The sequence below is a fragment of the Sprattus sprattus genome, assembly GCF_963457725.1.
Source record: "Sprattus sprattus genome assembly, chromosome: 2".
Taxonomy (NCBI): domain Eukaryota; kingdom Metazoa; phylum Chordata; class Actinopteri; order Clupeiformes; family Clupeidae; genus Sprattus; species Sprattus sprattus.
The window spans coordinates 55126346-55148237 of record NC_137921.1 but is presented as its reverse complement, the minus strand read 5'-3'; the positions used below and the strand labels follow the sequence as shown (position 1 = coordinate 55148237).

The following is a 21892-nucleotide window of genomic DNA, read 5'->3' as shown; positions in this document are numbered from 1 at the left end:
TTGTTTTTCCTGGCTTAAGCCATCTCTGGGCATAAATTGGGTACTTTCCTGAGAACATCTTGGAACAATGTGTTTGCTGTCATTGTGGAATTATTCATGTTCTCCCCTAACCTCAATCCTGTGGCTTATCACTAAGTCTGTGATAATTCTGAGATGAGAATCTGCTCCTGATTCTGCATTCTGAGTGAAATGTTCTGTTGGAAATGTTGCCATGATTCTTGATATAACTAACCAACCTTTGTTCCTCTCCTTCGCTGACCTGCTGACCTCTCGTGAACTGTAACCTTTGACTGTTCCCTCCCCTTTGCTGCTCGCTTGCTCGCTCCTGCCCGCGACCCTGTGACCCCGTGACCCCCCCACTCGCTCTCTCGGCAGGGCTTAGATCGCTCCAACTCCTGGGTGCACACGATGGGGTGCAAGAGTGCCCCCTGGGGAACCAGCCCCAGCTCCGCTTCTGACACCGTGCAGGTGGTTCAAACACCCCCACTCCCGCTCCCATCCCTCCTCCCCAAACACCAACTCCCTCACACAACCCTCTCCCTCCACCAAGCAGGCACCCACTCTCCCAGACACCTCCACATCCTCCTGTAGAAAACCAGCACAAAAGGCTACAGAAAGCCTTTCCCCCCCTCTTCCCTTCCTTGTACCTTCTGCCTCAGTTCAGCAGCTCCACTGGCTCAATCCTGCATCACCTCCACGCCGCTGCCCTGTTAGCCACATAGTGTGGCAGCCACTGCACTTGTAGCAGAGGTCGAGTGGCATTAACCACACAGTAGGACAGCACAGTTAGTCAGATATTCATTCAGAATACAATTAAAGCGGCTTGGAAATACAGCATTCCATTTAGTACTCCTGCTGTGTTTGAATCAAGCTGTACTCCATACAAACAGCTTGGAGCAGCAGATTGTCAGGACATGCCCAAAGGTATATGTGTTGAACAGATTAGTGCACTGGCAACGCAGAGGCATTGGCATCATAAGACCACACAGGAGGACCTGCAGAGTAGAGATTGTAGCTTGAATAACAAATAGTGATAATGATTCAAGATCAACTATCACCAAAAGAACTACCATTACCCAAATGAAAGACCATCAATTCAATCAATTTAGAAAAAGACAGTATGCAAATGGTTCTGTTGTGGCACCGCATTCTAAGTTTGGTCATTTGAAATTCAAGATGGCATAAAAAAGATTTTAACTGCGAGAAGGTAGTTGCAGAACATCATTCTCGATGTGAGAATATGGCACCTATTGCTGCTTAAACTAGTGATGCAGCTACCCTGGGCCTAGAGTGAGCGTCTGGAGATGGACACAGTCCTGTCTGTAGCGTGCCAGTGAGCTCTCAGGACCCAGACGCTGTTTCAGCTGACCCCTGTGCTTCTGTCTGAATGCTCACCCACTGAAGCGGAGCAGGCAGCCAGAACACAGATCAGGCCCTGGAGAGGAGAAGATGTCGGTTCAGAGGCTTACCCATCCCATTCTCCCATTCTCTTTCATTTCCTCCATTTTGTTTTGTTTTGCTCCTCCCTCTCATCATTAGTCTGCTAATTCATCTCCTCCAATCCCAGCTCTCCAGTTTTAACATCATTGCATGGCCAACCTTCACTAATGTCATTTCACTGTGGGATGAGCATGACGTGAGATGCTGCATGTCTGAATGTGTGTGAATGTCTATGGGGTGCAAGTGTGTGTGTGTGTGTGTGTGTGTGTGTGTGTGTGTGTGTGTGTGTGTGCAAACTATGGGCGCATGGTTGGAAAGTGGCTGTTTGTTCCTGTCCTTCTCTTTTTACGTCATGGCTGCTTCGGTTGTGTTGTCTCGTGATTGCTGTTTGTGATGGCAGATCTTACTATGAAAGTATTTCTTAATTAGCATTTGTTAAATGGCACCTATATTATACATCTACCACTTAGAGGGTGGGTGTGTTGCTTTGTTGCTACTGTAGTTCTGGTTCAGTTAGTGGACAGCAGCCTGGTTATATTGTATTTTTGTCATATTATATCATGAGATTTCATTTATAATTTAGAAATTAACATATGTCACAGATGAGGCTACTCTTTGATACGTTTTTATTTGAAATTGAGGTTTAACGTCTTTAAATTTGAATCTTTAAACAGTAGTTTTAGAGTGGTCCTTTGGCGCCAAACAGTGAAAAGTGAAGCCACTGGCATCATGGCACACATTTCGTACACATTATCATACATTTACAGAAACCTGTAATGCTTTGCATCGTAAAACCAGTGGAATATATCGTTCTTATAAAGAAAGAGCCGAACAGTGCAAGAGTGCATGGTCTGTGTTACTGTCCTGTTATATATTTGGTGTGTTGTATGTATGTCCTATGTTCTTGTGTGTGTGTGTCTGTGTGTGACTCTGTGTCTGTGTGTGTGTGTGTGTGTGTGTGTGTGTGTGTGTGTGTGTCTCGGCGTGTGAGTTTGTGTTTGAATGAGTGTGTGCACACATACATGTGTATGCACATACACATGTATCTCTGTGTGTGTGTGTGTGTGTGTGTGTGTGTGTGTGTGAGAGAGAGAGAGGGGTGTGTCTTTCTGGCAGAGGATGGCACCACACGCTCCTATCCTCCTCACTAATCTGTTGTCACCCTTCCATTCATCCCCACCCATAGGCCATGGAGCGCAGTGGCAATCGCATGTCCTCGCACACTGAGAGCGCCAGTTTCTTGCAAACGTTAACAGGACGCTTGCCGACCAAAAAGGTAGAGACCTCGCACTGCCAGGGGGTGGAGCTAGAACAGCCCCGCCCCCTCGCCACATACCCGCCCCACCCGCCTGTCTGTCTGTGGATGTATGCCTTGTGATTGGATGGTCTTTGTATTTGGTCTGTATTGCCCCGCCTCTTGATGTGAATGCACTTCTCTGATGATTGTGTTGTTCAGTGAATGATGTATTGCACACGTCTTGGATGAACACACATTGATCTTGTTTTGCCCTGCCTGAGGGAAATATGCTTGAGAGAACAATTTGAATGAGTGTGCAAGTGTTTTGTGTGTGTGTGTGCGAGTGTTTTGTTTGTGTGTGTGGGTGCGTGCATCCGAGTCTTCCGTAATGAAACTTCCCTTTCCATACAGAGCAACATACAGCAGCTGGAAAAAAAAAATCAGAAAATGTATTGTCCTCTTTGTCGTTAGAGATAAGGCAGGATGCTATGGCATCATGGGTTTCTTTTTTTTTTTTGTCTGAATGCAGACTTGATGCCTTCATGTAAAGAGTGGCACCATTTTGTGTTTGTGACTTTGTGTTGTATCTTCCCCTGTTCCTCTCGGTCTCTGTCACTCTCCCCCTCTCCCTCTCTCTCTGTCAGCTCTTCCATGAGGAGCTGGCCCTGCAGTGGGTGGTCAGCAGTGGCAGTGTGCGAGAGGGGGCGCTACAGCAGGCCTGGTTCTTCTTTGAGCTCATGGTGAGAACATCCTTCTTCCCTCCTTCGATGGAGCTCAGTTTAGAGGTCTCATGTAAGCAGATGAAGGCCCCCAGCTGAAGCCTCCCATCTTGGTGTTCTCTCCCTGCTGCAGGTCAAGAGCATCATCCAACACCTGTACTTCGCTGACCGGCTGGAGTCTCCCAGGAAGAACCGCTTCCCAGAGCGCTTCATGGATGACATCACCGCCCTGGTCAGCACAATTGCCGGTGACATTGTCACCCGATTCCAGAAGGTCAGTTCTGGAGAGCCTGAGGCAGACATGTCTGCTTTGATTATTCACTTCTTTTAGCTACTAGAGATATGTATTGTGTCCATTTGTGCATATCCATTATCAATATAGATATCCAATATTTAACATTTGCCAGAAAAAAGAAAAAAACATTTCAGTTACATTCCTGCATTTTATTTCTCTTTCTTATGTAAAATAGTATTTATTGTTACACAAGGTCTCTATTGCTCGTAGCTTGACAGTTCTCCCCCTAGTAAATCGCTTTGGACAAAAGCGTCTGCTAAATGACTAAATATAAATGTAAACATCAATGGACCCTTCCGCAAACTCCGCCCCCCTTAGCAACGCTTGCTATATCAGTCAAGCATTCACGTTCCCAGGTTCTCAGCATTGGTATGAATGGCGTGGCAACATGTTTTCAACCGTGTCAATTTCAGCCCTACCCAAAGAAATCACAAGCATTTTTTGGAAAAACGGCAAGATCTCAGATCAAAGCTGGCAAAAGGGTCTGCAATATGCTTATATAGGCTACAACCACGACATTACATGCCGTGTTTGTAGACAGACAAATGCTAAGGCTAACAGGTTCATTCCAGCTATGTTTATGTGTTCTAATATCTACACAGTCGCCGCTACGCAAACATGTAAGGTCAGGTGGTAAAACTGAATCGTATTTTAAGCAAGGGTTTTCTCACGTTTTCGATGCAGTGGGCAGATTTGAGCGGCATAGCTTCTTGGAACAAATGTAGGTGCTTCTGTTTACGTTGCTGACATTCAGCTGATGGGGGGGGGGGGGGGGGTCGTCAACATTGTTTAATCCACAGCAGGCATTTCTCTCTCTGGGTCTTGGGTTTCGGGAAGGGATAAAATGTTACCCCTCCCTCCAGCCTTTTTGGATATCGGCTGTCAGAATTACACACTCCATAAGCGCAACGTTTCATTTTCTCTTCTCGAGCAGACGTCTCTCTCATTGACTTCCATTCATCAAAATGGCTTGCTTGACTGAGGTCCCGAGCTTAGTAACCGTTGCTATGCTATGATTGATCAGTTACCGTTTTGGGGAGTGGTCGCGGAAGGGTCAATTATTGAATATTCTGCTCCCCCTTGGACAGGATCTGGAGCTGGTGGAGAGGCTCAACATGAGTCTAGCCTTCTTCCTCAATGATCTGCTGTCTGTCATGGACCGTGGGTTTGTCTTCACCCTAGTCAGGACCTACTGGAAACAGGTATGGAGCAAATAGATCAAAAGCTTTTCCCAAACTCCTATTGTCAAACACATGAGTTTCTCCAAAACTATGATTACAAATTAAGTAACATAAAAGGTATCATTGAATTATTTCAGCAATATTTCTGCTTACTTTCCCCTCCTCCCAGGTGTCCACTAAGCTGTATGCTCTTCAGAACCCCACTTTGGAGTCTCTGCGTCTAGACTTCCTACGCATTGTGTGCAGCCACGAACACTACGTCACCCTCAACCTTCCTTGTAGTCTTCTCACACCACCTGCCTCTCCTTCCCCCTCTGTGTCGTCTGCTACGTCTCAGGTGAGAACTACAATACCCAGAATGCTTAGAGAGCCTGATCCACACAATCACCCCCAGTAGTCCCTCTGACAGACCTTCTAGGTTGTATGATTATTTTGAACTTGTAGCTTTATTAAGATTTGTCTATCATGGCATCTCTTACACTTTAACTTTTTCAGCAGGTGATTTAGAACAGACACACACATGTGAAACCAAATTGCTCATGGTACTCTTTTGTGAGGAAGCATACTTTTCATCCATCCTAAATCTTTTTTTCCTCTCAATCGCGGTCCTTTTCACAGAGTTCGGGCTTCTCTACACACGTGCAGGACCAGAAGATTGCCAACATGTTTGAGCTGTCGGTGCCCTTCAGGGAGCAGCACTATCTGGCTGGCCTCGTCCTGGCAGAGCTGGCCATCATACTGGACCCAGAGGCAGAGGGGTTAGTGCAACAACCTGCTTCACTCCATTCTATCTGTTACACCACTGTGTGTGTGTGTGTGTGTGTGTGTGTCTTTGTGTGTGTGTCTGTGTGTGTGTGTGTCTGTGTCTGTGTGTCTGTGTGTGTAAGCACACACTGTTTCTGTTTTTCTTCTTTTGAGATGTAGTGTTTTATTTGTAGTAATTTTTTTTACTGTATTATTTTTTTAACTGTGTAAAACCTTTTTGCACAAAACATTTTCATGTCTTTCATGTTTGTGTTGTAACTGTATAAATTCTCATAAAAGTTCAATAAACAATGTGTTAATCACCATAGCGCCTTAAATCTTTCACTTATAGCAGTGCAGTCAGTTTTACCTCTTTACTATCCACACCATTGATCATTTCTCTGTCTCTCTCTCAGGATGTTTGGTCTGCATAAGAAGGTCATCAGTGTGGTACACAACCTCCTGTCCAGCCATGACTCTGACCCACGTTACGCCGACCCTGAGGTCAAGGCCAGGGTCGCCATGCTTTACCTGCCACTCATTGGAATCGTCATGGAAACCTTGCCCCAGCTGCATGACTTCACTGGTATGTTGGACTGGATTAGGGTTATGTCATTAGAATGCACATGTCATTCTGCATGGATTGACCCTCCTTGAACTGTCTCCTCAGAGTCGCACAACCAATGGAGTCGTCCAGGTGGAACGGGAGGGGAGGAACCAGAGGTCGAGGGCAACAGCATGATCAGTCAGACAGTTGCCAATGCGATCGCCGGGACCTCTGTACCCCAGATGTCCAGGCCCAGCAGCTTCCTTCTCAACCCCCAGGTAAGCACACACCTACACACGCCCTATATACAACACACACCCTATATACAACACACACCATATATACAACACACACCCTATATTCAACACATGCACTTTATAAAACACAAGCCTATATACAACACACACCCTATATACAACACACACCCTATATACAACACACACCCTATATTCAACACATGCACTTTATAAAACACAAGCCTATATACAACACACACCCTATATACAACACACACCATATATACAACACACACCCTATATTCAACACATGCACTTTATAAAACACAAGCCTATATACAACACACACCCTATATACAACACACACCCTATATACAACACATGCACTCTATACAACACACACCCTATAAACAACACATGCACTCTATACAACACACACACCCTATACACAACACACACCCGGTCAGAGACCCAAATCAGCCCTGAGGAAACCTGAAGAAGTGAACTGAGAGGGCGGATCCAGAGGCACATACTCCTATCCTGAAAGAAAGACACAACCTGTGGAAGAGAAACCGCTGTTTTCTGTGCCTCCTCTCCCTTGTCTCTGTCATTAACTCCTCTAAACCTCTGTGGTCTGTGCCTTCTCCCCCTCGTGTCTTTCACTCACTCCTCCATCCACTCCCTCTCTTCCCAGGCCACCCGCCAGCATGGCACCTTCTCTGCCGAGTCCAGCCGCAGCCTGCTCATCTGCCTGCTGTGGGTGCTGAAGAACGCCGATGAGATGGTGCTGCAGAAGTGGTTCACTGACCTGTCCGTCTCCCAGCTCAACCGCATACTGGACATGCTCTACCTCTGCGTCTCCTGCTTTGAGTACAAGGTAAGATGGTCTCATAAACTCACAAATCCGTGGCGCACACACACACACACACACACACACACACACACACACACACACACACACACACACACACACACACACACACACACACACACACACATATATATTTGAACACAACACAAATATCTCTGTGCGTTAATCCTCATTTCCAAGTGTATTCAATGAACATCTAATCATGTAATCTAATCTTATCAACCAAAATGTTGAATGGACACCTGAAACCTTTTAAACTCAAGTTCTATCCATCCAGTTAGTGTTAATCAGAGCCTAGTGACATATCTGTGTGGTGTTTGTGCTACGTGTGCTTATTTAACCCGCCTGTGTTTTCTGCTCATCCTCACCATCCCATAAAAACAGGCCCATGTTCTGTTCACCATGCAGGGCAAGAAGGCGTTTGAGCGCATGAACAGCCTGACCTTCAAGAAGTCCAAGGACATGAAGGCCAAGCTGGAGGAGGCCATCCTGGGCAGCATAGGGGCGAGGCAAGAGATGGTGCGACGCAGCAGAGGGCAACTGGGTGAGCTCATACGCACACACACACACACACACACACACACACACACACACACACACAGGTTTACACGCACGCGCATACACACACACACAGGTTTACACGCACATGAACGCGCAGAGACAAATGCAGCAGACCCAACATGTTATAAAACAAATGGCAGCATATAAAAATGCACGTTCACACAGATAAAAACAAAAACAAACACACACACACACACACACACACACACACACACACACACATTCCTCTCAACAGGAGTCCTGACCCAATTTCCAATCCATCTGTTCCCAGCCCACATTTGTTTCAGGGCTTGTAGGGAAACACCATAGAGTGTGGTGGTGGGAAACTGGGTTTGTAGGTCTGAGCCACAGTACAGACTCACTGGTACTCAACCCTGTTCATGACTCACAGGTGTGTGTGCAAAGATACTGAAGGTTCAAATTAGCCTGCAGCTGCTCGGCCTTTAGGATTTCTTGCTTTTTCTCTTGACGCTTTCCTTCATTCGTCATTATTGTTGCATCTCTCATGTTCTGCCTTTGTCTCTCTCTTTCCCCTCTGTCTGTGTGTGTGTCTGTCCTCAGAGCGGAGTCCGTCAGGCAGTGCCTTCGGCAGTCAGGAGAACCTGCGCTGGAGGAAGGACATGACTCACTGGAGGCAGAACAGTGAAAAGATGGACAAGTAGGACATGTGTTTATGTGTCTCAAGTATACTGAATGTGCTGCCATGTCTTGAGTAGTAACGGACAACTTTGGTGTTGCACTGGAGGCACTGCAGGCACTTAGTGCAGCTGGACACAGTTCTACAGGGAGCCTCATAGGGACACTCTGGCGCTCCTTTGCTCCTGGTCTTTGAAGCTCCTCTACACCCTTTACCCATACACAGCCCAGCTGAGAAAGGCTTACCAGGCCTGGCAACAAACAAACACAAACCATCTTTACACAACAAACAAACGGCTAAAGGCATAAAGATGTTTGCTAGCTGACCTTCAATTCATTCCCTTATTAACTATATATATGATAGTTGTTTAATCATTTCCCCATGCAAACAATCAAAACAAGTGTTCTGTCCCTGTTTTTGATATCAGTGCCCTTGCTGCCTGTGCAGTATGGACAGATGTGTCTGACTGTTCTCTCTCGTGTGTGTTGTGTGCTGTAGGAGCCACAGATCAGTCAGGTATTGTATGATGCAGTGTACCGCTTCCAGACCCCTCCCTTTGACCCTGTCCTACCCGTCCCCTGTCCCCCGTCCCCGCCATGGTGCTTGGGTTGGTTGGTTTGGCCTTCATGGTGTTTGTTCTGCTGCCGTGCTTCCAGTTTAACCCGTGTTCAAAAGACTTAGCCTGCTAACAGTTGGGGATTAATATTTTAAATTCATCTCTCTCTCTCTCTATCTCTCTCTGTCTGTCTCTGTCTCTCTCCTTTCTTCTCTCTCTCTCTCTCTGTCTGTCTCTCTCTACCGTGTGCAGTATGTGATTCTGTTGGAGGTGCATAGGTTCACTTAGGGTCAGTAAGACAAAGTTGTTACAGTCCTTAAATGTTACTTAGCAACTCTATCAAAACAGTACCGACTAGCAGGCAAGTCCTTTGCAGCTGGGATCCCATAGATAGTTCAAAAAGCTGTTCTTTAACATCCTGTAGCTTGTAAACTCAAGTGGTAGACATGGTAGTCTTGGGCAGGGTGTACATCTACAGCAATCACATCTCTGGCCTGCAGTGTGCTGTCTAAACAGGCTTGCTTTCTCCTCCTTCACCCCACCACTCATCCTCAGCGTACAGATGGGTGCTTTACCCATCTATAGTGTGGGTGTGTGGGTGTGTGAGTGTGTGGGTGTGTGGGTGTGTGGGTGTGTGAGTGTGTGGGTGTGTGGGTGTGTGGGTGGGTGTGTGAGTGTGTGAGTGAGTGTGTGAGTGAGTGAGGGTTCCTAGGGCTTATTCCATGGAGATTAGTTCCGAGGACAAGTCCCTTCTGTTACTGCTATCCCCATTTGTCAGTTAGCGTACGCCAGCGCTGAACAGCAAGGATGCACCACTTCACTCCTGTTGAGTCAGACAGCTGACCCACCCCTGCAGGAGTGGAGCTGGGCATCCTTCACTCAGAGTCCCCTAGCATCTCATCCTCATCCTCATCCTGACCTTTTCCCTTTAACCCAGACCCTGGACCTTGGGTCCCTGCTTCCTAATGCTGGGTTCCTCATGCAAGGCCATGCTGGGCTGCTCAGGTTTGGGTTGGTGTTGGTGTATGTGAGGGTGTGTGTGTGTGTGTGTGTGTGTGTGTGTGTTCACCCTCATCTCGGATGCTAGAGGTGTGTGTGACAGAAGGCTTGTGTGTGCACGTGTGTGTGTGTGTGTGCGTGTGTGTGTTTGTGTGTGCGGGTGTGTGTGTGTTTGAACGTGCAAGTGTTGTGTGCCGTGCAGGTTTAGAGACACCTTACCTCGCTATGGGAGGATCCAGGAGCCTTTGTTAGCTAGGTGTGTAAGCTGACATTCTCAGTGCTCTTTACATTAACTTCATAGTCCAGACATTTCCTTCCTAACCCTTCTCGTCATCTGTCCTTGACCACAGGTTTCTCGTTGTAGTCTAACTGATTAACATTATACAGATAATATCAGTCACAGTATCTGATTGGAAGTCTTAGCCTGTGTCTGTCTCAGTGTTAGTGTTTCTATAAGCATCACGGTTGCCTGCAGGGATGACTGATGTCCTGTTTGGCACACATGGCTTCTGTCCAATGGCTTGAATGCTGAACTGTGCATTGTGTTTGCATTCAAGGTGTCCTCCCAGTAGAGCTTACCCCAGCCTTAGGGCTCTAGAGCACAATCAGGGGTCACTAAGAGTGTGTGTGTGTGTGTGTGTGTGTGTGTGTGTGTGTGCGCGTGTTATAGGACACGAGCTGAGCTGGAGCATGAGGCGCTGATTGATGGGAATCTGGCAACTGAGGCCAACATCATCATTCTGGACACGCTGGAGATCATCGTGCAGGTATGGATGAAAAACAGGAGGCCAAGCCACCCCCCCATTCTCTCCCACTGCATGGATAAGATACACATGGGACATGATTGACATGAAGACACTGAATGTCACAACATTTGTTTCTCCTCTGACAAATGAGGTTGATTCCCTTAACTGTTGGATGGCGCTGTAAAATGATATTATTTATTAGATTTTAATTAGTATGATTGTTACCGAATCACAAATCAAAATAACGAATAATGAAGGAAACGCATAACTCATCACTGTCTGTTTTCAGACGGTGTCCGTGACGGAGTCGAAGGAGAGCATCCTGGGAGGGGTGCTGAAGGTGCTTCTGCACAGTATGGCGTGCAACCAGAGCGCCCTCTACCTGCAGCACTGCTTCGCTACACAGAGAGCCCTCGTGTCCAAGGTGGGCCCAGTGCAAGAGTCACCAACCTCCCCGTACCTCAAAGATGCTTTTCAGCTGGTTACACTTTAATGCATCTCTCGCCCACCCTTACTTTTCTGCTCCTCTTGCCCCTGACACTCTTCTCACTTTTCTCATATTCTCCCTCTCCCTCCCTCTCCTCTCTCTCTCTCCCCCCCTGTTATTTCTTGCCCATTCTCTGTCTCCCTATGTGTGTGTCAGTTTCCAGAGCTGCTGTTTGAGGAGGAGACGGAGCAGTGTGCTGATCTGTGCCTGAGGCTCCTGAGGAGCTGCAGCAGTAGCATCAGCACCATCCGCGCTCACGCCAGCGCCTCACTCTACCTGCTCATGAGGCAGAACTTTGAGATCGGCAACGTGAGAGCACACACACACACACACGCGCACACACACACTCACACTCACACGCACACTCACTCACACACACACACACACTCTCTCTCTCTCTGTCTCTCTCTCTGTCTCTCTGTCTCTCTCTCTCTCTCCCTCTCTCTCTCACACACACACACACTCTCATTCTCTCTCTCGCACACACACTCTCTTTCTCACGCACATACACAGACACTGATATACTCTGCTGACATAATTACATTTGCAAACAGACCTCAACATCTCCCTCTGCTCACCCCCAGAGATTCTCCACACTAGCCTTGGATCTTGATGGAAGAACACTACGCACTCCCACAGACTTGTGTTTCCTCACAGAAAGTCTTTTCAAGTCTTCATCCTCTGCCTTGACTTTCAATCATTTATTTACCACTTGTCCCAGAAGGAGGATTTAAGAATTCATGACTGATAGTTTTGTTCTGCATGTGTGCGAGTGTTTATGTGTAAGATGTTCTGCACTCTCTTCATTTTAAAAGCTCCTATCTTCAGATCAGCTGGTAAATTTTACATGGCCATAAAATGCTCTCCTTCCCATTGAAATGCACCCACGCTAAGCTATGTTTGCACTTCCGTGTGTGTGTGTGTGTGTGTCTGTGTGTGTGTGTGTGTGTCTGTGTGTGTGTGTGTGTTTTTACTTTACAGAACTTTGCACGGGTGAAGATGCAGGTGACCATGTCCCTGTCGTCTTTGGTGGGCACGTCTCAGAACTTCAATGAGGAGTTTCTGCGTCGCTCCTTAAAAACCATCCTGACCTATGCTGAAGAGGACCTGGAGCTAAGAGAAACCACCTTCCCTGACCAGGTGAGCCTCCTCTTAGCAGACCTTAACAGATGCACAGAAAACAACACTGATCAGTGATGGACCAAGAGACTGTTTTGGACAATGCTGTATTTGGCAATAGCTAGTATCCAAGAAGTCTGTTGTAGTCTCTCTGGTAGTCATTGTAGTCTGTCTTGTAGCCATTGTAGTCTCTTTTGTAGCCATTGTAGTCTGTCTTGTAGTTGCCTCATCCTTTATTTTGTGTGTGTTTCAGGTTCAAGACTTGGTCTTTAACCTGCATATGATCCTGTCAGACACGGTAAAGATGAAGGAGCACCAGGAAGACCCAGAGATGCTGATAGATCTCATGTACAGGTCTGTAAGAGCGGTCACATTAGAGTTATGGGGCCTACTGCATAATACATGACACTCCTCAGTGGATAGCCCACCATGCCACCAGTACTCTAATATTCTGTGCACAACATAACACATTCAGTATGTCCATTCACAATCATGTCTGTACATGTAAGACAGAGTTACGGTCATGTGATGGATAGTAATAATAATGGACATTTGATTGACTGTGCCTGTACTTTTTGTCTGTGATTTAGAATTGCCAAAGGTTACCAAACGTCACCAGATCTGCGTCTAACATGGCTGCAGAACATGGCGGGTAAACACGCCGAGCGCACCAACCATGCAGAGGCTGCCCAGTGCCTGGTGCACAGCGCCGCCCTTGTGGCCGAGTACCTCAGCATGTTGGAGGACCGCAAGTACCTACCCGTGGGCTGTGTCACCTTCCAGGTGAGCGCACCACCTGTCACTTGGATGCATGGCTGTGACCAAGCTTGGGAGACTCTCTCTCTCTAAACTGCGTACATGGCTTAAACCTTCATTATTCCTTACTTATGTACTGTACATAACCAAGACTGATATTTATTTCATATGTTTATTTAAGAAGTTATATAGTGTGTCAGCCAATCCAAGTCAGAAATGGAAATCAGCACCTTACAGAACCTCCTCTGCTCTATCTTTTCACTGGTGTGTCAGTCTATCAGTGACCCTGTCGATATCTTTTCTCATATAAGAATGCTGATGATGAAATACAGGATAATGACTGTATCAGATTAAGAGTCCCCAGAGAGCGTTTGAAGTGAGGTGTGGAGTGAAGGTCTTCCTGTGCTCTCTCTCTCATCACAGAACATCTCCTCAAACGTACTGGAGGAGTCGGCCGTGTCTGATGACGTGGTGTCGCCTGACGAGGAGGGCATCTGCTCAGGGAAATACTTCACTGAAGCTGGACTGGTGGGACTGCTGGAGCAGGGCGCTGCCTCTTTCTCCATGGTTAGGGAGTTATTCTCTTACCTCTGTTCTAACGTGTGTGTGTGTGTGTGTGTGTGTGTGTGTGTGTGTGTGTGTGTGTGTGTGTGTGTGCGCGCGCACGCTTATGGTACAGGCTTTGCTGTTTTCATGTGCTGCCAATGTTTCAAAAATGTTATGACTGTTAAGCTCTAACTTTTCCTTTCCCCAGGCTGGCATGTATGAGGCTGTGAATGAGGTGTATAAGGTCCTCATACCCATCCATGAAGCCAACAGAGATGCCAAGAAGCTGGCTACCATACATGGTAAACTGCAGGAAGCCTTTAGCAAAATCGTCCACCAGGTAAATGTCCTGAATCAGTATGCTCCCTTTGTGTGAGACTCTGGTAGTTATCAACTTAAACACAACTACAGGCCCGCGGCTTCTTTCTTTCTTTCTCACTTCCAGAGAACTACTCGCAGATAAATGCATGCACACAGATACGCACACACACACACACACATACCTGTTAAGATGACCGCATTTACACATGTAAACATGGACACAATACCAAAAACACATACACACATATTGCAAAGAATACACATCACCCTAACACACATACACCCTGTACCATGTAACATACATTCATGTAACAGCCTTAGTCTGCACGGTCACTTCACAGAGTGACAGAGTGCTTTGCATGCTCCTTGGGTAGGCCCTCAGGCCTCTAGTGATGCAGAAAACTAGCCTTGCACGTCACGTGGACATTTAGCAGAAGTTGGCTCTGTTTCTGCATAGGGAGTGCTCACATAGATATATATAAAGGCTAGATGTCTCGTCTGCGTTGCCGGCCAACAGAGTCGAACGAACTTGCTCCAGTAGGCTCGCTCACCCATACCATTGTGTTTGTACTTTTTTAAATAACCATAACTTTTTAAACGGTTTGGTTTGTTATAAACTTCAGAGATGTAGTTATGACACCTCATACTAATTATGTTATTTTCAAAAAAATATCCAAAACCAAACCATTTGTAAATCCGTTGAAAATTGATCAAGTTACGGTTATTTAAAAAGTACCAACACAATGTTATGGGTGAGCAAGCTTATTGGAGCAAGATGGCCGCCATGTGCGGACGTTCGACTCCATTGGACGAGACATCTAGCCTTTATATATATCTTTGAGTGCTCAGGTAGCCTTGGTCTGTCTTAGATACATTCAAGGCCAACCTGCAGGGGGTTTGTGGAAGCTAGCACTGCGCTAGCATCCTGCACTGGTACACTGGTGGTGTGTTTGTACCTTGTGTGTTGATTCTTGTCACTGTATTCTCTCCGTTACACAGAGTACGGGCTGGGAGGTAGGTGTGGTCCTCACGGCTCCTGCTTGGCCCATATGTGCTAGCCATGGGCAGTCTCTGTGGCTCTCTGCTCTCAATCCAGTTCATTAACCTGTTTGGACGGACGGCACTTGTCCTGTTTGTTTTTGTTTGCCTTTACTTTCGGCCGTCCGTCGTTGTACCGTCCATCTCTCTCCGTCTTGTCTGCAGGGGGGGGTGCTGTCGATGGTGTGCAGGCAGCAGCCCCCTCCTCCTCTTCCTCTTCCTCTTCACTCTGCTCTCTCTTACTCATGCTCTTCCTCCTTCTAAAGGAACGTGTATGTGTTTTAACGTACTGGTTTTGGCAGGCCATGCATGGGAACCCGAGTGTGACACTAATGACTGGCCTTGGTGAATGCATCACCGTCTTCTCCTCTAGCCGTCTATTGATCTCAGTCCCTCCATCTCACACTCTGTCCATCTCCATCACCATCTCCATCCATCGCTCGTCTGCACTGGCAGTGTCAGCTCCCCCTCTCATCCATGATCCAGAACAGGGTTCGATTTAAGCACGAGACACACAGTCACCACATGCAGTACAACATAACAGGCAAACAGGGTGACAACATCAATCAAAGACATATGTTGTTTCAAATAATGTAGCTGGGGTTTTCTTGTACTATTCTACGTCCTGTTGGAGCATGCCATTAAAACCCTTCACAGAATGATTTGATTTGATTTGGTCCAACAGGCACATAGTTATGGGTTCCTTTCTTATTGTTTACTTTGAACATTTTTTTGGAGACTAAATCGACCCCTGAGTTTTCATTTGTTCGTGACCAGCTACCCATTTCCGATCTTCTGTTGCTCGTGGTTTATTGCATGATGGGGACAGTGATATGCTTCCTCCCTCCCTTCCTTTCCACTCCTGATTACCACTTGAATGAATCCTGCAGAAACCTGTCTTTTTGTTATTTTTTGGGGGGGTCTTTTGTGTTCCCCATCCTCCTCCCCTTGTCTGCTACCTGCCCCTGGCTGCATGTGTGTGTGATCCCCTTCCACTGGGTTAGTCTGTTTCTCTCTGGTCTTGTCATTTAGTTCATTTGGTATTTGTGGGATGTGCTGTATGTGAGTGCGGATGAATATTGATGTGTGTGTGTGTGTGTGTGTGTGTGTGTGTGTGTGTGTGTGTGGGGTGTGGGTGTGTGTGGGGTGTGGGTGTGTGTGTGTGACTTCATAGTTTCAGTGTATGTGTGTCTTTGGGAAGTTTCTGGTCCTGATTAAAATGTGTTCTGTTTTCTCCTCTTGATTTCCCTGGTTGCTGATCCCCCTCCTCCCACTTTAATTATTATGTGTTGTGGTAAGTTCCTGGCTTGAGGTTTATTTTTGTCTGGGTTTGATTGGGGGACCAAGTGCAATAAACCAGTTCAGAGCTGAGCCAAGTTACACAACTACTGACGTAAGGGCAAAAAACACTCTCCAGCCCGGCCGCCTTGGCCACAGATCACAGTTGAAGCTCGGATTAGATTGTGAGTTCCATGGACCCGGTTTGACTCAGTTCTGAACCATTCTGTTTTGTCCCACGTCACAATACTCGTTCTCCTCCTCCTCACTGTAAACATCCTGTCTCCACACCACGTTGGCACAGAGCACTGCACACACACAAACCTCACTCCTCTCTCCCAGAGCTGCTGCCCCCTACAGGACACTGTAAGGTGTTGCAGTGTAACCCTTTGAAATAGGCAGCCATCCTATCTGAACTGACTTCATTATGGTACCAGGGAAGCTTTGGTTGGTCAGCGAGGACACAGAGGACACTGTGCTTAATTCAGTTACTGCTTTGGAGAGAAAACTATCATTATATTCTCCCTTCTTTACGGCTCTTTTTCTCGCCTCTTTTCTCTCCTTATGCTGTGCGTTAGATTCTGGCGTAAATGATCACCCCCTGTAGTGCAAGCAGACAAATTCCACCATAGATCATGATAATACATAATGATGGAACAGCAGAGAGAGTTGGTTTCAGTTGCATTCTGCATCTAGATCAGGCTAAATAAGTGGCAGGGGCTCATGATATAGTGTGCAGCTGTAGTACCAGGGGCTCATGATATAGACTGCAGCTATAGTATCTCTAGATACATACATTTTGGTGTAGAAAAACAACAGATACAGAAGATGTAAATGTAAAGATACAGAAGATTTCCTTTAAAGTCAAAATGGGTGAAATCCGATGCTAAATGGGTAGCATATGATGCTAAAGCTCTACACCATAGACATTTGCCAGTGAACCTGCACGATGAAGAGGAAAGAGAGGGTCATTCACTGTGAGCTCAGACTCACTGTCTAATGGCAGTGTCATTCAGCAGTAGCTCATGGCCACTGTTCAGTTGTCAGGCTACCTCCTGGGGCATGCCCTTGGAAGACAGGCCATACATCTAAATTGTGGTGCATTATAATACTGAGATGACCGTTGAACCAGTGATGATTTGATTGCCTTCAATTGAAGTTTTTATTAATTTATCATTTATTTTTTAAGAATGTTGTATTGAGTGTAGATTGATGAGGGAAGAAATTAACTTAAATCATTTTAGCATAATGCTGCAACATAACAAAAATGCACTCTATATTGAAATATAGAGATATGTTTATTCCACAGGGATATTATCTTTTGACTGAACCCTCTGTCTAGAAGCATTTTGGCATTGCAAATTATATTGTATTTTAGAACTGCATTGATGGACACCATTGGTATAGTTACTGCATTGAAGAACTTAAGTTGCAATGTTTCCAGTTGCTCATTATTCCCTCTGTGGTGACTGTTAGAATATGTGTTTAGTGCCTACACACAAAAGTGGCAATTAATTGTAGATTTTTCTAAATCTGTCAGCCATTTAAGGTAACATGTTGGTTTTCAATGACTGTGGCACTGGTGTCTGTGTAAATGTTTGCATTCGTTTATAAGGCCAACACTATTATCAATGTTGACAATAGCTTTTGCAATTTGCCGCTGGGTAAAGCTGGCCTTTATTTCCTATCTGTGAATCTTCATCATTGCAGTCAGTCTCTTTACTTCACACATTTTCAATAACTGTGTTCAGGGATGGCGATAGTTTGGGTGTTTGAGCCAAGTGTTGATGCATACATGCTGCTTTTATTGAATTGTTGCTAATTCCTTCTGTCTTTTGTAGGATGGAAAGAGGATGTTTGGAACTTATTTTAGAGTCGGGATTTATGGCTCTAAATTTGGAGACTTGGATGAGCAGGAGTTTGTGTACAAAGAACCAGCTATCACCAAGCTGGCAGAGATCTCACATAGACTCGAGGTGAACAATTACAAAAAGTACCTGTCTGTGTGTGTGTGTGTGTGTGTGTGTGTGTGTGTGTGTGTGTGTTTGTTTGTGTGTCATAAGAGACTGACTGTCGTCTTCCCTTTGTCACATTCAGGGTTTCTATGGGGAAAGGTTCGGAGAAGAGCAGGTTGAGGTCATTAAGGACTCCAATCCAGTGGACAAGTGCAAATTGGATCCCAACAAAGTAAGTATGTGTCTTTCTCGAGGTGCCAGGGCTAGACATCGGCCCCTGGCTTTAAAATGGCTTCTGTTCAAATGTAAGGCAATCAAGAATGAAGCCCACCCTTTGAGGTCTGTTATCCTGTGAATATCCATATATATCCATCAAAACCTATGCAGAATGTTTTATCACAGCTGTGTTAATTGATTTGTGAAATGTACGCCTGTCCATCCTTCTGTATTCATCAGGCCTTCATCCAGATCACTTATGTTGAGCCCTACTTCGATACTTACGAGATGAAGGACCGCATCACGTACTTTGACAAGAACTACAACCTGCGGCGCTTTGTATACTGCACGCCCTTCACGCTGGACGGACGGGCCCATGGCGATCTGCACGAGCAGTACAAGCGCAAGACCATCCTCACCACCTCCCACGCCTTCCCCTACATCAAGACCCGCATCAACATCATCCACAAGGAAGAGGTATGCCTCACATTCGGCCTCATAAGCTGCAGCCCCAGCTCCTACCAAAAACTACTCCAACCCCCATACAGTGAGGCACACGCTGACTAACGCCATCATGTTTATTTTGCTGTTGCTTTCACCCAGAACTGACAAACTATATTCCTACAACCTGTGTGTAGTGTACATGTTCTCCATAGGGGTGTGTGTATAGCAAAAACTACAAACAGGCACTTGCACTCCAACTGAGACGATTTAATTTCCTTGGCGCTGACTTGCCACCTTCTGAAATGAACTTGTGATGTCCCCAGATCATCTCCATGCCCATAGAGGTGGCCATCGAGGACATGCAGAAGAAGACGCAGGAGCTGGCTTTTGCCACCCACCAAGACCCATCAGATGCAAAGATGTTGCAGATGGTGCTCCAAGGATCAGTAGGCACCACAGTCAATCAGGTCCGCAGCCTCATGCAGTGTGTTGGACCTGGAGCCTTCCTCTTATCTGTACTCATGCTAGTGTTCTGGGAAATATTTGACTTGGTTCTGTTTTGGATAAAAGTGAACATCAAGTTGTGTAATGCTGACAAAAATGATGGGGTACTACATGATGTATGCTGTAATGGTTCTAGGCTGATGGTTGACATAAAACCTGTGAAGTAAGCCCCCTGATGTACATATTTCCTGTTTTCTTATCTAGGGACCGCTGGAGGTGGCCCAGGTGTTCCTGTCTGAAATCCCAAGTGACCCTAAGCTTTACAGACACCACAATAAGCTTCGCCTCTGCTTCAAAGATTTTACAAAGAGGTAACATAGCAGCCTGAAGTACTCTCTATTTCCGATGTTGGTCTACAACAATCTAAATTCAGCCTTGTCTGTGCAAGTTTCATAATCTCTTTCTTTGAGCAAGAAAAATCAACCTACAGTGACCTTCAACTGTGTCAATCTCTCTTAGGTGTGAAGACGCCCTCCGCAAAAACAAGAGTCTGATCGGCCCTGACCAGAAGGAGTATCAGCGGGAGCTGGAGAGGAACTACCACCGGCTGAAGGAATCTCTGCAGCCCCTCATCAACAGAAAGATCCCTCAGCTCTACAAGCCTGTGCTGCAGGTCAACTCCCACAGGTCAGTGCCAGGGTACACCTCATGAAGAGAAGTTACACCATCCATAGAATCCACCCTAGATTGATTCACACGCTTATGCATTTCTGCAGCTGCCATTGCCCAGGTTATCACTTTTGTTTTTGGTGAGGGCTGAAATTAGATATTTTCATAAAACAGTATTCATTTAATTAGTTCTGTAAATTCAACGATTCTGTTACATATAAATATTATGCCGTGTTTTGAACAAAACAGCACTGTTTACATTTTTAAAGTAGTAAATAAACCATTGAAATGTGCACTTGTATGTGCGCTTGTCTAACGTCACTAAGTTACAATAAAAACAGGAATGACCAAGACTAGGGTGTCTAACCGTTGGACCACAGGGCATGTGAAAGTTGTGTGTTCCTCGCTTTGATCGCTTAACTAAGTACATCAATACTTTAATAACTAGAAACACAGCAAGACTACTTATATGTTGGTAGCCACCTCTAATGAGGATTTGCACGTCAATAAAACAACTTTAGATTTATCACTTCTTTTGTCTCACGCATACCTGTACCGCAGGGGTTTCATTCTGTCAGTAAAGACCTTGTGATTTAGTGCTAGTTCAGTATCAGTAGACAGACTAATTTCTCCTCAAGCTTCTCACCTGCTTCCTCACTGCTTACCCCTCCGGCAAATCCATCTCATCTTTTCCTTTGCTCCTTTAACCATGCAGCAAAAGGACGACCTGACAAGGTAGTGGCCCTGAAGGAACTCATGTAATACTCTCCGTTTGAGAAATTGGATCCTGTGAGAAATAATTGTTCTTTTGTCTTCTGTTTTTTTCAGAGATTCCTTCAGTCGAATGAGTCTTCGTAAACTCGAGATGTGAACATTGACCATGAAGAACAGGATGGCTTGTGTACACGAAGATAATTTATTTGTTTGTAAATATCAGGCCCTTGAGCAAATTCAGTGGTTCCTGCAGAAGGATGGGGAGGGAGGGGGAAGCTTGTGTTAAACATTGGGACGTCATTCCTATACCTTATTCGTTTACAAAACGGTCTGTTACAAAATCATTGGAACTGAAAGTGGACAGCGTACGGTATGTGTCAAAATTTGGATTCAGTTTCCTGTGTGCACTTTTTATTTTTTAAACTGTATTCCGATGCATTTTACTAGACATTGTACAACTTGAAAGTTTACAATGTAATCCAAAAAGACGAAATAAGCAAAAGAAAGAGAAAAAAAAAAGGTACCACTATTTATCATGACGATTCATCTAATTTTTTTAAGTTACTGGTACTGCATTTGTTTAAAAAAAAGAAAAAGAAAGAAAATTGGGTACGGTTTGAAACATCCTTGACTTGTTTTATGTAGCTTTTGTTTACTTTAAATATTTTACTAAATAAATTTTAATGTCTGTACTGATCTCTGTTTGGTTGATGAAACACACCCACACAGTCGAATGTATATATTGCTGGTGTTTTAATAAAGAGTACAAGAGGATCTACAAAGAACAGGAAAGACACAGGTTGACTGGATGGACACCCTTCACAAACCTGATATTTCAGCTAAGCATTTCAAATGTCCAGCCAAACAATTAGCTAAAGCAAAAGAAGGAAATTCACTGAAATGCTTATAGTAGAAGAACTAAGTTGGTCAAACTTTGTTAAAACTCCTGCTCTTGAACCATGGAACTATATAAAAAAAAGCTTGCTCTGCTGGAATGAGGTACATTTCATTTTCATCCCTGCCGTCAATGGATCCCATCCACCTACTCCTCCTGAAGCTGACATAGCTTAGACACTGGAGCTCAATGAATTCCTCCCTGTGCAAATACCCCACTGAAGAGTTTAGAGAACTGATAT

At 45.5% G+C, this 21892-nt stretch overlaps 1 protein-coding gene across 7 annotated transcripts in view; it reads left to right on the top strand.

The window, feature by feature from the left end:
- The window catches only part of dock7 (dedicator of cytokinesis 7), a 51517-nt gene extending 30069 nt beyond the window's left edge, over positions 1 to 21448 (top strand). For 2 of the 7 annotated variants that reach the window (XM_080832456.1, XM_080832462.1), the window contains 29 exons: positions 2627 to 2716; positions 3322 to 3417; positions 3530 to 3670; positions 4780 to 4893; positions 5042 to 5209; positions 5491 to 5630; positions 6033 to 6202; positions 6287 to 6441; positions 7094 to 7276; positions 7655 to 7814; positions 8393 to 8489; positions 8967 to 8984; positions 10226 to 10279; positions 10694 to 10790; positions 11059 to 11193; positions 11413 to 11565; positions 12238 to 12396; positions 12629 to 12729; positions 12966 to 13158; positions 13555 to 13698; positions 13886 to 14017; positions 14998 to 15012; positions 18165 to 18290; positions 18412 to 18501; positions 18726 to 18962; positions 19253 to 19396; positions 19638 to 19744; positions 19893 to 20060; positions 20871 to 21448. In XM_080832456.1, coding sequence (XP_080688582.1) covers positions 2627 to 2716; positions 3322 to 3417; positions 3530 to 3670; positions 4780 to 4893; positions 5042 to 5209; positions 5491 to 5630; positions 6033 to 6202; positions 6287 to 6441; positions 7094 to 7276; positions 7655 to 7814; positions 8393 to 8489; positions 8967 to 8984; positions 10226 to 10279; positions 10694 to 10790; positions 11059 to 11193; positions 11413 to 11565; positions 12238 to 12396; positions 12629 to 12729; positions 12966 to 13158; positions 13555 to 13698; positions 13886 to 14017; positions 14998 to 15012; positions 18165 to 18290; positions 18412 to 18501; positions 18726 to 18962; positions 19253 to 19396; positions 19638 to 19744; positions 19893 to 20060; positions 20871 to 20913 — 3630 coding nt within the window. In that variant the 3' untranslated portion in view covers positions 20914 to 21448. The remainder of the gene's footprint in view (positions 1 to 2626; positions 2717 to 3321; positions 3418 to 3529; positions 3671 to 4779; positions 4894 to 5041; positions 5210 to 5490; positions 5631 to 6032; positions 6203 to 6286; positions 6442 to 7093; positions 7277 to 7654; positions 7815 to 8392; positions 8490 to 8966; positions 8985 to 10225; positions 10280 to 10693; positions 10791 to 11058; positions 11194 to 11412; positions 11566 to 12237; positions 12397 to 12628; positions 12730 to 12965; positions 13159 to 13554; positions 13699 to 13885; positions 14018 to 14997; positions 15013 to 18164; positions 18291 to 18411; positions 18502 to 18725; positions 18963 to 19252; positions 19397 to 19637; positions 19745 to 19892; positions 20061 to 20870) is intronic. The other 5 variants (XM_080832457.1, XM_080832460.1, XM_080832458.1 and 2 more) reach the window with 5 other exon arrangements.
- The last annotated feature ends 444 nt before the right edge of the window (positions 21449 to 21892 follow it).